The 15119-nt window shown below is 31.8% G+C and overlaps 1 protein-coding gene across 2 annotated transcripts in view; it reads right to left on the bottom strand.

Moving 5' to 3' along the window:
* The window catches only part of LOC140445091 (hippocampus abundant transcript 1 protein), an 86711-nt gene that overhangs the window by 15408 nt on the left and 56184 nt on the right, over nt 1–15119 (bottom strand). For both annotated transcript variants that reach the window (XM_072536906.1, XM_072536907.1), the window contains exons 3-6: nt 10826–11163; nt 9498–9707; nt 6066–6217; nt 2385–2481 (exon numbers count right to left, since the gene is read on the bottom strand). In XM_072536906.1, the coding sequence (XP_072393007.1) occupies nt 2385–2481; nt 6066–6217; nt 9498–9707; nt 10826–11163 (797 nt within the window). The remainder of the gene's footprint in view (nt 1–2384; nt 2482–6065; nt 6218–9497; nt 9708–10825; nt 11164–15119) is intronic.

Genomic DNA, 15119 nt, shown 5'->3' on the forward strand with positions numbered 1-15119 from the left:
TCGTTTTTTTAGATGAAACATGGATATTCCTAAAAGGGGCATATAAACGTACTTGGCAAGATGACTGTGTGAAAAGCATCAGAAAAGGACACGAAAATACAGGTAAACGCTTTGTTGTTTTACATGCCCGAAGTAGGCAAGGATTTGTTAAAGATGCTGGATTACTGTTTTCTACGAAATCGAAGAGTGCAGACTATCATGATTCTATGGATAAAGAGTCTTTTAAAAAGTGGGTCTCCGAAAAGCTGATACCAATGTTGGAGGAACCATCTCTAATTATTATGGATAATGCCTCATACCATAGCTCTTTAATAGAAAAGTTACCGAATGCCAGTTGGAAAAAATCGGACTTACAAGAATGGTACGAGCGAAAAAAATAATTTTTGACGTCGATTCGGGCAAGACAGAGCTATTGAGTCTTTGTCGCCAGAATATGTCGCCACAAAATACCAGGTACGTTATAGACGAGCTACTCCAAGAACATGGGCATCAGGTTTTGAGATTGCGTCCATATCACTGTCAATCAAATCCGATTGAGTTGGTCTGGGGCATTTCTAAACAATACTATGATCGTCATATTGGAGAACATGGACGTGGAGATGAAACAGTGAAAAAAGTAAATGCATTAGCTGAGGCAACACCTGCAGCGTGGGCGAGTTGTGTTAACCATACTGAAAAATTAATTCAGGACGACTGGGCAAAAATGGTCACATATGATGAAAATGAAAGTAGGATTATCATCGATTTGGCGGAAGATTCCAATGATGAAGACAGTTCCAGTGAAGACGCTGACTGATTAGCTAATTAATCAAGGTTAGTACGTTGTAACAGTTCAGAATTCGCTACAGTGCTTAAAACTTAAAAAATCTGTATCATTTTTTAATTAAAGTGGGTTAAATAATTAACACTTTTTTGGGTATATTTCAAAATCCTTTTAAAATGTACTTTTCGTTATATCATGTCCTATTGTACTGCAAGCTAGAAAAATACTTCTTCGCAATTTATACGTATATTCCGTTATTAGAAATTGAATAAAAATAATTTATAATTTTCTTTTATAACTATTATTTTGTTTGACATGCTACATTTTGCTCCGCCACTGGAGGAGGTAAACGAATCGAGCTTAGACAAGGAAAGACAGATGAAACAACTTATTGCAAGTGTTTTTACACGCACACGCCAAAAACGATGAAAACGATTATACCATACTTTCTCGTAGTGGAAAATGAAGTTTGTATTATACGTAATTACTATTATTTTCTTTATTAAGAAATGAATAAGTCACAGGATTCAAAGTGGCCCCAAAGGCTTATGAACAAAATTTCATAAAAATATATTTATTAATAATGAAGTAAGAACAACTTAAGCTATTACTACCATCTAGAATGGTAAAAAATGACACATTTTAAACAATTTTTTTGTATCTTATCTATTATGTATGGTAATCAAACTTTTTTTATATTATACAATTTTTGAAGATTGAAAATTTTCTTCCAAAAATTATTGCTTCATGGCAGTTAATCTCTGGAAAGGCAAATCTGAAATATAAAATTCGGGAAGGTTTTAAAGAAGAAGTGCTCTTACGTGATAGTTTACCAGAAAAATTGAAAATTCTGTAGGCACACAAAATGGCGAACATCTGAAACTTTTTTCAAAAATTGACCTTTTTTTCTGATACATTTTTTTTTTGTAAAATTGAAGTAAACTACCATAGATAAAACGAAAACAAACAAAATGCATCAAGGTTTCTTCAAATCGACCGATTAGATCCGGAGATTAACTGTCAGCCAGTTTTAAAAACGTAGTTTTCCTCAAAATCTTTAATCTCTGTATCTAGTCGGTCGATTTTAATAAACCTTGATGCAGTGTGTTTGTTTTCATTTTCTGTAAGATAGTTTACCACAGTTTGGCAAAAAAAAAATAATAAAATTTTTGTGACTGAAAAAAGTCAAAAAATCAATTTTTGAACAATTTTTTTAAATGTCAAACATGTTTTTTTTTAAACACCTTTTTACAAGATGTTTATTTTAATCAGTTGGGTACCATTAATTATAATTCACATAGGAATTTTTATATGGATAAGCCACATTATATCGATCGAATGATGAAAGCAAGCAAGCTATGAAGGCATTACTAATTTGGACTATCTTTTGAATATCGTTGGAATAAGTATGAGTGAGTAAGTAACTATACTGAACAATATGTTTTCTGTCAAAAAAAACTTGCTGCTTTTTTGTTAGGCCATATAGTTATCATCGAATAATCCTCCGAACTCTACAATAGACTATAATACAAAAAAAACACGTTTTTGTATTTTCTCTAAGACAACCAAAATTATATTAACTAGATTTGCATAATCAATTTAATTTTCTCAATTTACTTACCAGAATCAACATGAGATTTACTAGTAATGAATGAAGCTACAAAAAGGGCGCATATGACTAGGAAAGCTCCGAAGACGAAAGGTGGACCAGGCACAAGCTGAAAATATAAGAAATTATTAACTTTCATAAATTAGAAAATGTTTTTAAATTAATCATAATCACTAAATTATAGTACCTATCTGTTTTTAGGATAGGTATTATAATTATATATAGGTAAGCGGATATATCTTTTACAAGTTTTCATTTTAATATTTTATTGCAATAGTACATATACCATTTTTCAAAGTAAAACGTTTCACGTCTCAATTTCTATAAAGTGACGTCACTTATATTTAAAATTTCCAGAACGTTAACCTTAGAGTTAAAATTTTCTTAACACAGCTAATAATACGAAACCTATACGGAACTGCTCGATCTTTCATAGGCGTCAACATGGTATAATAATCAGAAAAATGTAATCATCATTATATTGGGAATTTTAGAATTATATTGATTAAATACCCAAAAACATTTGTTATTATTAATAATAGAAATTTTATGAAATAACTCTTTAAGTCTGATATTCCACAAAATAATAATTTTAATTAAATATATTAGACAATTGTACGCAACTGATACGGGAATACTTCAAATTTTAATGACAGTTCAGCGTGTGGCAAAATTGTTTAAAGTGTTGTCGCTTTTTTAGAGTAAAAATTTTGTTTATGTTTTGATTTATTACACAATTTGATCACAATATATTATATATTAATACATTGTATTTATAAATACATATTAAATTTATATTAATAGCTTTAAAAACTAATTATTGTTGTATATTGTGATTGTGCTATGCCAAAATAACTACATAGTCTGTAGAAAGCTGATAAGCTTTCATACAAGATAGATTATTTAGAACAAGAAATACTGGCGGGGCGTTTTTACTATTAATGCTCTAAAAGAGGTAAGTTTAAAATTTAGAATATTTAATTTTGTATTAAAATGTTTTCTTATGTATTTTAGTGTGTTGCAGTAGTCTTAAAACTAAGTGTATTTACTGTTAATATAACAGTTTGACAAATAGTTGACATTTTAAAAATTCCTCACTTACAACTATTGTGATGTTTTGGCAACGCTGTGGGGTTATGATGTCGTAAATCTTGAATGACGCGCAATCATTTTTATATGAAAAATTCTATACAGAATATATCGTATTTATACAGTGAATTTATTAACAAACATGTTTTAGTGATTTTTGTTAAATTTCTTTGTGACGTATAATGTAGGTTTACCAAATAATAAAAAATGTGCCTTTTCAAGAATATCTTCTTCTTCTTCTTCTAATGGCGCTACAACCCTTTGTGAGTCTTGGCCTGCTTAACAATGTTCTTCCATTCTGCCCTGTCGGATACTTTCCTTCGCCACTGCCTGATGTTCATGGTTTTAAGATCCCTCTCTACGTCGTCTATCCATCTTTTACGGGGCCTTCCTCTTGTTCTGTTTCCTTGGGGCTTCCATCTCTGGACTACTTTTACAGCTCGATTATCTGGCATTCTTTCTAGGTGAGCAAGCCAGTTTAGTCTTTGTGATTTTACAAATCTGACAATATCTGCGCTCTGCATTAGTTCATCCAGCTCGTGGTTCATTTTAATTCTCCACGAACTATCGCTGAATTGGGTTGGTCCAAATATCTTCCTTAGTATTTTGCGCTCAAATATTCTCAGTTGATTTTCATCAGTGGTTGAGAGGGTCCACGTTTCACATCCATATGTGGCCACTGGTCTAATTACTGTTTTGTAGATTCTCAGCTTAGACTAACGATTCAGTAACTTACTTTTCATTAAGTCTTTGTATGAAGAATATATTTATTAGAAAAAAGGTTTCTTAAAACGGACTACATGAAAACTTTTTATAAATAAAACTTGATTATTTATAAGTATACCTCTTTGGGTAGGTATAAGCGATTAGTTTTACATACATAAATAAATTTGAATACCCCTTACAGTTAAATTAGATAATACTTTCTAATGGTTCATTAGAAATTTGTTAATGTAAGATTATACATTAACTTTTTTTTTTGTATTTTTGTGCGATGGACTTAGTTGTATTGTGCGGTATTTTCTGTGTTCTTGTTGACCCTGTTGTAGGAACCCCCGTCCTTTTCAGTGTGTAGTTTTACTCAGAGAGGAGCTTAAATTAAGTAAAATGAACAATTTGGAAGAAAATGAAAAACAGTCGAAATGTAGTGTTATCTACACTCTCAGAAAGAACGGCGTTTAGTTCTGAAAAAGGAAAGTTAGTTTAATTTGGAAAAAAATAACATGGGTCCATTGACATCTGTTATGGGAGTTCAGTCAGAAATGCACATACGACACTTGCTGTATCTCAGAGACGACATTCCAAAGAACTAACAGCACGAGTGAGGACAAAATAAATAAAGTAAGCAAAAGAAATCATCGACTACAAAAACTTTAGATTTGCCCCAGTCAATTACATTTGCAATTAAATAATAAATAATATATATATATATATATATATATATATATATATATATATATATATATATATATATATATATATTTAATTAATATTTTAATATATAACAGCCAAAGAACAAGTAACAAAAAGTGTGTGTTGCAAAAAATAAGAGACAAGGAACTGTGCGATACTAGTTTAACCAGTTTGTCGAGAGTGCTGACATATATTATGTGAACTCTACAATGTTGTATCAAGTTGTTTTTTTTTTATTTTCAGATGAAACTTTGATTTTCGCTAAAGGAAATTTGACAAAATCATCCTGGCAAGATGGCACTACGAAATACTATTCCTCTAGCAGTTCCGGTAATAGTAATAGATACATCATTCTTCATACCGGAAAAGATGAGGGCTTTATTCTCGACGTCAGTTTAATTTTTTCGTCCACAAGGAGTACAGGTGATTACCACGGAAATATGGATGCAAATATTTTTAAAGAATGATTTGAAGAAAATGTGAAGAAAACAAATTAGAGTGACGCGACCTTCCATATTATTGCTGCATAACGCATCATTTCACTCAAAAGTAGAAGAGAAATTTCCTTCAAGTAGCTGGACAAAAAAGAACTAAAGGCGTGGTTAACAGAAAAAAGTTAATCACACTGACATATTTTTAAAAGTCGATTTATTGAAAAGGTGTTAATCCTACCAAATTCAAAAGAAATTTGTCATCGATCAACTGGCTCTTAAATATGGCCACGAAGTTCTCCAACTTGCGCCCTACCATTGCCAGTACAATGAATTAAGTTGGTTTGGGATATAGCAAAAAATTATTTTGACAAACATGCATCCAAAACAACTTTCGTCCAACTATTTTCTTAGAACATGTGTTTGTCTAGTCAGCGATATTTGATGTTTTTCTAGAAAGTACTCCTATATTGTTTATCAATATTTAAGAGCGCTTTTATATTACGTTTTAGTCTTATCTTCATCAATCTGTTCTAGTTGAGAACAGTATTTTGTACAGTGGAAATAAATAAACGGTATACATAAATCGAACCGTGAGTTTCGAATTTATGAGGACACACAAAAGGCCAACAATTCTTCTAATTGAATATTCATATGTTCATATCTATTCATCAATAGATATGAACAGCTTCTAATTTAGTTACAGAATACATCTGCTAATACATTAGTAAATAAAAATACTTTAAAAATATTGAATTACCTGAGAATATGTTTCAAATGATGAAGTAGAATGCGTAGCATCTGCGTTATTATTATTATTTCCATTCAGATCAACATGGAACATATAAAATACTACTCCAAACATAGCAGGGCCCAATCCATTGCAAAGACCCCTCATACCAGTAACCATACCTACAAATGATTTAGAAAAAATTTAGGCATGTATATATGAAAGGTAACATACATAAATGTTTTTCGTGTGCATTTTGCATGATATAAAAAAATTGTAAGAATACAGCTTTATCAACAAAACTTTAGCATTTTGATGACTTAATGTCTGATTTAATTTATTGATATATTATTTTTTCCACCACAATAGTTAATTTTATTATACATAATGTATATGGTATTTATCATTATGCATAGTTAAAATATCCTATTAACACATTAGAATAGAATAGAAATATGCTTTATTGCCACTGAAAATTATTGAACAATTTTATGGACAAAGCTAAAAAAAATCAGTAAAAAAGTACAAAAGGTATAAAAAGTATAAAACAAAAACAAATATAATAAAAAAAAAAATACAATTTTAAATTAGTAAAATTATTGTATCACTTACATAATTTGTACAGACAACAACAAATGAGACAAATTGTAGCCACTGCTTGAGACACCCAAATGTAATTATAAACAATACTAATTTTGTTTCTTTGTTATATATTAAGAAACTCGTCAACTGAATAATATGGTCTTTCAGAGAGATAGATTTTTGTCATCTTACGAAACTTAATGAAAGATGTTGCGGATTTAATTTCTCTTGGAAGGTGATTATAAAGTTTTTTTGCACTATATAGAATAGAATTCTTTACTAGCTGAGTGGACGGGATCGGTAAATAAACGTTACAATCCGAATTTCTAATGGAGTAGCCATGATCAAGTCTATCGGGAAAAATGTTCAGATGCTTGCGAATCAAACAAACCGTTTCCAAAATAAATAAAGAGGGAAGCGTCAAAATTCCGTGATTTTTGAAGTAGGTCTTGCAATGAGTTGTTTGTTTGAGACCAAATAGACAACGAATTGCTATTTTTTGCAACTTAAAAATAGTATCAAATTGGGCCGCTGTGCTAGAACCCCAAAATGGAAGCCCATATCGAAGATGGGACTCGAACAATGAGAAATATGCCATTTTGACAGAAGATAAATTTAGTTCCTTCGAAACAGATCTTATTGCAAAGCAAGCTGAGGCTAGTTTCTTCCTTAAGGAGTCAGTATGCAATGACCATTTAAGATCGCTGTCGATAAGAATACCTAGAAATTTCACGGAATTAACGATACTGATTTGGCTCTCATTCAAAAACAAGGGTTGAATGACTCCTTTAAAAGATAATACTACTGTCTTATCCACGTTAAAGCTAAGTAAGTTGGAGTCTGAACAAGCCTTGATTATAAGCAAATCAGCGATTATAATTGAATGAAGCGTTAAAATATTAGAACTGCTCCAAGTAATACTGGTATCATCAGCAAATAGAAAAATTTTCCCTTTAATTTTTAAGTAAGTGATGTCATTAATGAAAAGTAAAAAAAGAATGGGACCTAATACTGAACCACACTCAATGTCTTTACAACTAGAGTCGGTGTCTTTTATTCTAACCAATTGTTTCCTACCTACCAAGTAAGTTTTGAACCAATTCAAAGACACACCCCGAATTCCATAGAAAGTTAATTTTTTTAATAGAATGTCGTGATTTACGCAGTCAAAGGCTTTGGAATAGTCGCAGAAAACGGTGGCGGAGGAGAGGTTACTATTTAGTGATAGATATACCTCATGTAACACAGAAAACATGGCATCACTAGTACATTTATTAGACAAAAAGCCGAACTGATTTTGCGATAAAATATTATATTTAAGGAGAAAGGGCATAAGTCGAACTTTTATAAGCCTTTCAATAATTTTTGATAGTGCTGGTAACAAGGCAATAGGTCTATAGTTGCAGGCATCAGATTTGTCTCCACCTTTATGAAGAAGAATAACGATGGCAGTCTTTAGACAGTTAGGAAATGTACCTTTTTCAAATGTTACAGAAAGCTGGCGTTGGAACTCCTAACGGGAACGTGTCTTGTAAATGCTTATATTGCTCATCAAGAAATAGCCAATGTCAATTAGTAAATTTACAGAGGAAGTTGTAAAGGGACTATTGTGAGAAGGTGAAGATTTTACGCCAAATTATGAACAGTCCGAGGAAGCCTCACTAATACTGGAAGATGTTGGCCGAGCTAATAGAAGACGTTGCATTATTTGTTATGCGAAGATCTCTGAACAATCGGGTTCCAAGGAGGTCTCAAGAAAAACTCCACAAAGTTCACTGAAGTGCTCTAATTGTAAAAAACATTACTGTATATCTTGTTTTTCTGTAGCGCATAACGCAACGAACATATTAAATACCAAAGCCCTTGTTCCCTTTATTTTAAGTTTTCATGTAGAGTAAAGTTTTATTTTTATGTACATATACTTCTTTGTAAGTAAATAAATAAATTTAAATTATAGAAAAATTTTAAAATTACGATTTATATTCAAAACAAAAAAGTCATATTGCTGAAAGGTGCCACAACGGCCTCGTATATAAAGGCCTAATATAGCAACTGGACCGTCAGGCCATACGTTTCAAGATCGTCAGAAATGAACGAGACCACGTTGGTCTCATCTGGCACTCAACGTATTAAGATAATAACTAGGTTATTATTGGATACAAAAACGTATCCAATCCATTTGCACGCGGCTTTATTTAAATCTTTTTGTTAATTGTACAATCTGTTTGTATAGTAATTTGAGTATGTACTAGGGTGGCAAGTTCGATGGTTGTTTAGATCTGTCCAACCATCCACCCACTCCATCCATATAATCGGAGAAGCAAGTACCATACTTTTTCTGGGTGAAGGAATAGTTTGAATCTTAAGTACATCTTTTCCATGTCAAAAAAGTTGACACCAGTTTGATTAATTTTTATTGTAAAGTTATAGACAACTTATACCTTTTCATTAGAGTTAGTCAAATTATAGCTGAAATAATTTTTGGATTTCATTTTTGTCATTTTTCAGTCATTAATAATATATGTGCTGTGTTGCCTCTTGAATTCTGTCCCTGTTCGTCCGAAAAAAGGCGATAAGATCTCGAGAATAAGCGTGTTGTATATTGTTTGTTTTTTTTTTATTTATGATGGATCATCTAAATCATCCATCCAACAATCCGGATATACCATCCAAAAGTGGAAGGATTGGGTGATGTATACATGGTATTGGATGGATGGTTGTCATTCTAGACCAGGTATCGAGTGAACTTTTTAAAAAATGGTGCAAACAGAAATCGATATTATCAGGAATGATTTATATTTACAACGAGTGTACTGGCAACTGCAAAAAAGTATAATACTATACAAATAATCTTGATGCTTGAATCATGTTATACCTTACCTTGAACAACTCCCTGGCGATCGGGAGTACTAAGAACTGATACAAATGCAGAAATGGCAGGATAAGTAATGGAACTCATTGAAGCTAATATACCGGCACCCCACATCATCCACGTCGTGGTGCCAAAACCATACCACAACAGTTGGAGCATTTCAAATAGAAGTCCCAACATAATGGTATGCTTTGAACCAAGATTTTTTATTAAAATACCTGGAAAAGTAAAAATATGTTAAAAATTGTACTAATAGAAAGAACATTAGAGATATAATAGAGAAACAATATTAATTTCTTTAAAAACAAGGGAATAAGAAAATAGAAACTACAGCATAAAGAATATTAATAGTTTAAAGATTTAAACAATGGATAATGAAAAACAAAGCTAGTTCTGTCAACGGTAACAACAAATTAACATATAACAAACATTTGAGTAGAGAAAGCCATAAATTCAAACATAAGGTTGTAATTTTGTAAAGAAAAATAAATAAACAAGTAAAAAAAAATATATTTAGGAGGTCACCTCTCAGGATCACTACTCAATCTAGCTGGAAGTTAGGTAGAAAAACGACAGCAATAAGCCATTAGTTAGTATTAAAAATTGTTCTGCACACTAAAAAAGTAAAGGTCACGTGACCTTCTGGCTCAGGCCAGGTGTTAGTGTTTTCAGTCGCGCAAGCGCCCCTAAAATTTCTTAACGACCACTTATGTGACCATGACCGACGGCTTTACGTGCCTTCCGAAGCACGGTGGCGGCTCGTATAAGTTTTGAAAATTGAAAATTTTCATTGTTGGTACCGAGGATCGCATTCGTGCGTTTCTACTTGATATGCCAGTATCTTACGGCCGAGCTACGACCGCCACACTAAAATAGTTATTTTAGTTTTAATAGTAAAATAGTTTTAATGAAAAAAGTAACTTAAAAACTGGAAAGAAGTTATAATTTTGTCACTATATACATGAAAGGGATTATGCTTGAAAAACACCAGTAGAGTACTATATATTAGCATTTCAACATATAATAAGTTCATTCTCGAAGGTCACATGCATAGTTGATAGATCTGAGCAGACGTGTGGACTGCTAAACTGCTTAGAGAAAGAAGAAGAAAACACAACCGAGTTTATTATTAAATATCTCAACAATAATGTAACACTCCGGGTTAAACAGAAACAAAAAAAATGTTTATTATGAATAAAGTTCACCACAACAACTTGGACCAATATTTACCATTCTTACTAATATTTAAGTGGTACTTCTTTAATTAAACACTAATACAATTGCGTTACGTTAATGTAATCTTTGAATTTGTTAAAATGACAGTAATTAAACTTACCTAAACAAAGTTGAGCTATGACAGCCATCAGGCCCACTAACCCAACGAAAACAGCTACCATGGGATCACTCCAACCCATCACTAATTTGAGATACATAAAAATACAACTGTATTGTCCTGCCTCAGGCAAATATGACAAGAACACAGCAATACATAGCAGTAGAATAGTGGGATCCTGTCCGACGTTTCTAAGTGATGCAAAAGGATCAGCCTGTTCCCAACTGATAGGTGATACACGGACTTTTTCTGGTAAACTTTCTGGAACTGCGACCAGGATGAAAAATACATCCAATATCGCTACAGCTGTGGCGAGAGCGACTACTAGTGATACTGACCACCTACAAAATAACCAAAAATTAATACAGTTATATTAACACTTTTATTATTAACAAACACATACATTCCCATCAACTTGTTTGTTTATTTTTAATATATTTTATATTTTTTATTGTGATTAAACTAGCTGAGGCAGTGACGAATTTTTTGTAGTATACTCATGATTTTAAATTGACTATATCATCACTGATAAAATTTATTGGCATTCTTACATTATCCGGTTGTCAAACATTGCCTCATATTGATATGTACAAAGATTAACATAATCTGGTCTATCTGGACTTGTGTGCAGAATGCAATGAGCTGAAATACGTTTAAAAAAATAAAAAGAAATATACATTTTACATATTGTCTCCAAGTAAGAGATGTAGTGCTTTCATATCCTCCCCCTTTTTAAATTTAATGTCTGCTTCGTCCCCCCCTTTTTGCCACATATTACAACAGATCTTTACCAAAGAAATTTGATAATTACAAGTTGATAGAATTGCACACCCACACAATTTGTACATCTAATCTCATTCATTGTCTCACAACTGTCACCTTCAAAAATAAAATCTCAATAAATAACACACATTTCATAAATATATCTCTAGAATAAATACAAATAACTTTTAAATAACTCAATGGTATAGAACATTACTTTCATCAAACAAACAATTACATTACACCTATCTCTACTTCATTGGATAAAATCTGTCTCCTCAAGAACTTCCCCGTTTACTGTCAAACAATTACAATAGCAGACTTGAGTTCTCCAATCAACAATACAGGATAGTTTGAACTATGTTCTTTCAACCATCAATTAATAGAGTACCGGCATCATTTATTTAACTTTGTATCGAGACCTGAAGATGCTTTGCATATTGTAGAAAGCGAAACCGGTCGTCTGGATAGTTAAATTAAATTGATTGTGAGTAAGTCTAATTTATTATTTCTTTTACCTTTTGAAATGGACTCACACAAGCAACACATTCATGATTTAAATATACATTTATCGAGCAACAAATCACTAGATAAAGCTGATAAATTGCCCAAATTGTTTTTTTATGATATAGAGAAGAGGATTTTGAAGTTTGGAATATTCTCACATTACTTATCCACCGACGAAGAAATGGTTCCATATTTTGATAGACATTCTGCAAAAATGTTCATCAAAGGTAAAGCTGTTCGTTTTACCTTTAAACTATGGTGTTTGTGTGATTCTCATGGGTATTTATAGCAGTTTATGCCATATGTTGGGAGTTAATTCTATTGCCAAACTTGAATTTGACGTGAAAGCTAAAGTGATTATCAATTTATTGAAACGTAATTCCAAATCATACATAACCGCCACAGAATCTTTTTAGTCAATTTTTCCTCATCTTAAAACTTTCTAAATTACTAAAAGAAAAATGATTCTACGCTACAGGCATCATTCGTGAAAATAGATTACCACAAATATCAGCATTGCTAGAATAGAATTCTAGTACGTTGAAAGAAATGGTGGTAGCCATTATTTATTAATACATAATGGCTACCACCTGAAAATATTCAGTATCATTACATCTGTTACGATTGATACCCGATTACAACGAATTGAATTTCGTTGAGATTTTTTTCCATTAGGTCGTCTTTTTTTTTCTCTAGTTCCTAACGGAAGGAAAAACGTAGTATGTATATACTGGACAAAACATACATTTTGTCGTACGTTTTATATGACCCACAAAACGTACAAGAAAACGTAGCGTGAAAACCGGCCTTAATTGTTATGGAACGTTACTAAAAATAATTACAGTTTACCAAAAACTAGAAGTAGGCTACTTTTTTGCAATTGATAATAAATAATTTCTTTTCTAAGCGCATATCTTTCAAATTATATCCGTTAGACCCCCAGTATTATACTTTTTTGGAATCAGCTCATTTTTATCGATCTAAAAATGTTATAAAATACAGGATGTTACATTTAAAAAAGGAGCCGATGACACCATCACTGTAATGTGTATTACCTTGTATAATGAAATTTTATTGTAAAATGTAGAACAATAAATTTAAAAATCGAAGTGTTTTAGATTTTTTTAAAAAGGCTTTTCATTTAGGAAATATCGAATTTATTCCATACTTTACGGACACACTGTATATGCATTCAATACTAATGTTGGGTGTTTTTAACAAATACGACCTAGAAATGCCTTTTGATAAAGATGTTTATAGCAGGTGTTTAAACTGAATCGATAAATTTACAGATAATCAGATAAAATAAATATCAAAAACATAGTATGGTAATTAACCTCATACGGGTAAAGGTGTGTTACCCGGCTGTATTGTAAGAAAATCTTTTTGCATATATTTGGACAACGTAGATTTTGACTTAAATTAGTTAGGAGAAAACCGTGGAAATTATATGAATAATTTTAGGAGTGTATCAAATGGAATATATGCGAAGTATTCATTAATTAAGAGTATTGTGAGATATTCCCTAGAATTACTTACACGGAGAACAAAATATATTTTAAAATTTATTTAAAAATGCCTTTATAAAAGGTATATATTAAAACACCCTATCGGGCTACACCACAGAACGTTTTCGGATTCCATATTCCATCATCAGTGTTATCTGGATGTACATGTTAAAAGACACTAAATAGTTGGGTAAAAACCCTTTCAATGTTGTTAAATTAGCCTATCAACAAGTCCTCTTGTTGGTAGTCCTAGACACTTTGTCTCAGGACTAGCAACCTCCAGTGGAGTCTTACGTTGCCGTGTTATCTATTCCTGTTGTAACTTAAACATAACATTTAGAGGGTTTTTACCCATATATTTAGTGGCTCAAAACATGTACATCCAGATAACACTGATGATGGAATATCCATTCCGAAAACGTTCTGTGGTGTAGCCCGATAGGGTGTTTTAATATATACCTTTTATAAAGGCATTTTTAAATAAATTTTAAAATATATTTTGTTCTACGTGTAAGTAATTCTAGGGGATATCTCACAATACTCTTAATTAATGAATACTTCGCATATATTCCATTTGATACACTCCTAAAATTATTCATATAATTTCCACGGTTTTCTCCTAACTAATTTAAGTCAAAATCTACGTTGTCCAAATATATGCAAAAAGATTTTCTTACAATACAGCCGGGTAACACACCTTTACCCGTATGAGGTTAATTACTATAATATGTTTTTGATATTTATTTTATCTGATTATCTGTAAATTTATCGATTCAGTTTAAACACCTGCTATAAACATCTTTATCAAAAGGAATTTGTAGGTCGTATTTGTTAAAAACACATAAATTGTTTGTGATACGTGGTATACAGCCAGCTACAGGAATTTAGTTTCCTTGTGGAAATATATTTTCTGTGTAGCTATAAGTAATATAATAACGGTTTTCTCTTCACTGCATTTTAAGTACGGTATTATCTCATCTAATATTTACTACGTTTGCACACAACCTCGCCAAGGCATAATGTCTGTAGTAGTAGATTGTAGATCGGTAGTAAGGCGATGTGGAGTACAATGCGTGTGTTACTCAGCTAAGTTCCGAATAAATCGTTGTAGGTTGTTGCATGTGCGTGCTGTTGTTAAGCTTGTTAATAGCATTCGTTCACGAGCAATTGACAATTTCGAGAGTATCTTGACACATTGCAGCCTAAATATTCTGATGTAAAGCAAAAAAAATTAGTTTCACTACTGCGAATCAGCTCATCCCAATTTCTACCAGATTATGAAAAATTTTAAGAAGCTCAGTCCGTTCCATGCATTACATAGGCCTACATATTCTTCTAAAAAAAAATCAATTTTTGTAACTTTTTTAAAAGTTTTTCACCCTTGCAGCATACAAGTTGTGTGTGATGTATCATTTATAAAAATTTGTTTATTCATTTTTTTCGATCCGTCTATATAATCTTGTTTTATTTGACCCTCCCCTTAAAACGTTTGTCCATGACTAATCTAGCCGAATCTTCTT

The sequence above is a fragment of the Diabrotica undecimpunctata genome, chromosome 7 (genome assembly GCF_040954645.1).
Source record: "Diabrotica undecimpunctata isolate CICGRU chromosome 7, icDiaUnde3, whole genome shotgun sequence".
Taxonomy (NCBI): Eukaryota; Metazoa; Arthropoda; class Insecta; order Coleoptera; family Chrysomelidae; genus Diabrotica; species Diabrotica undecimpunctata.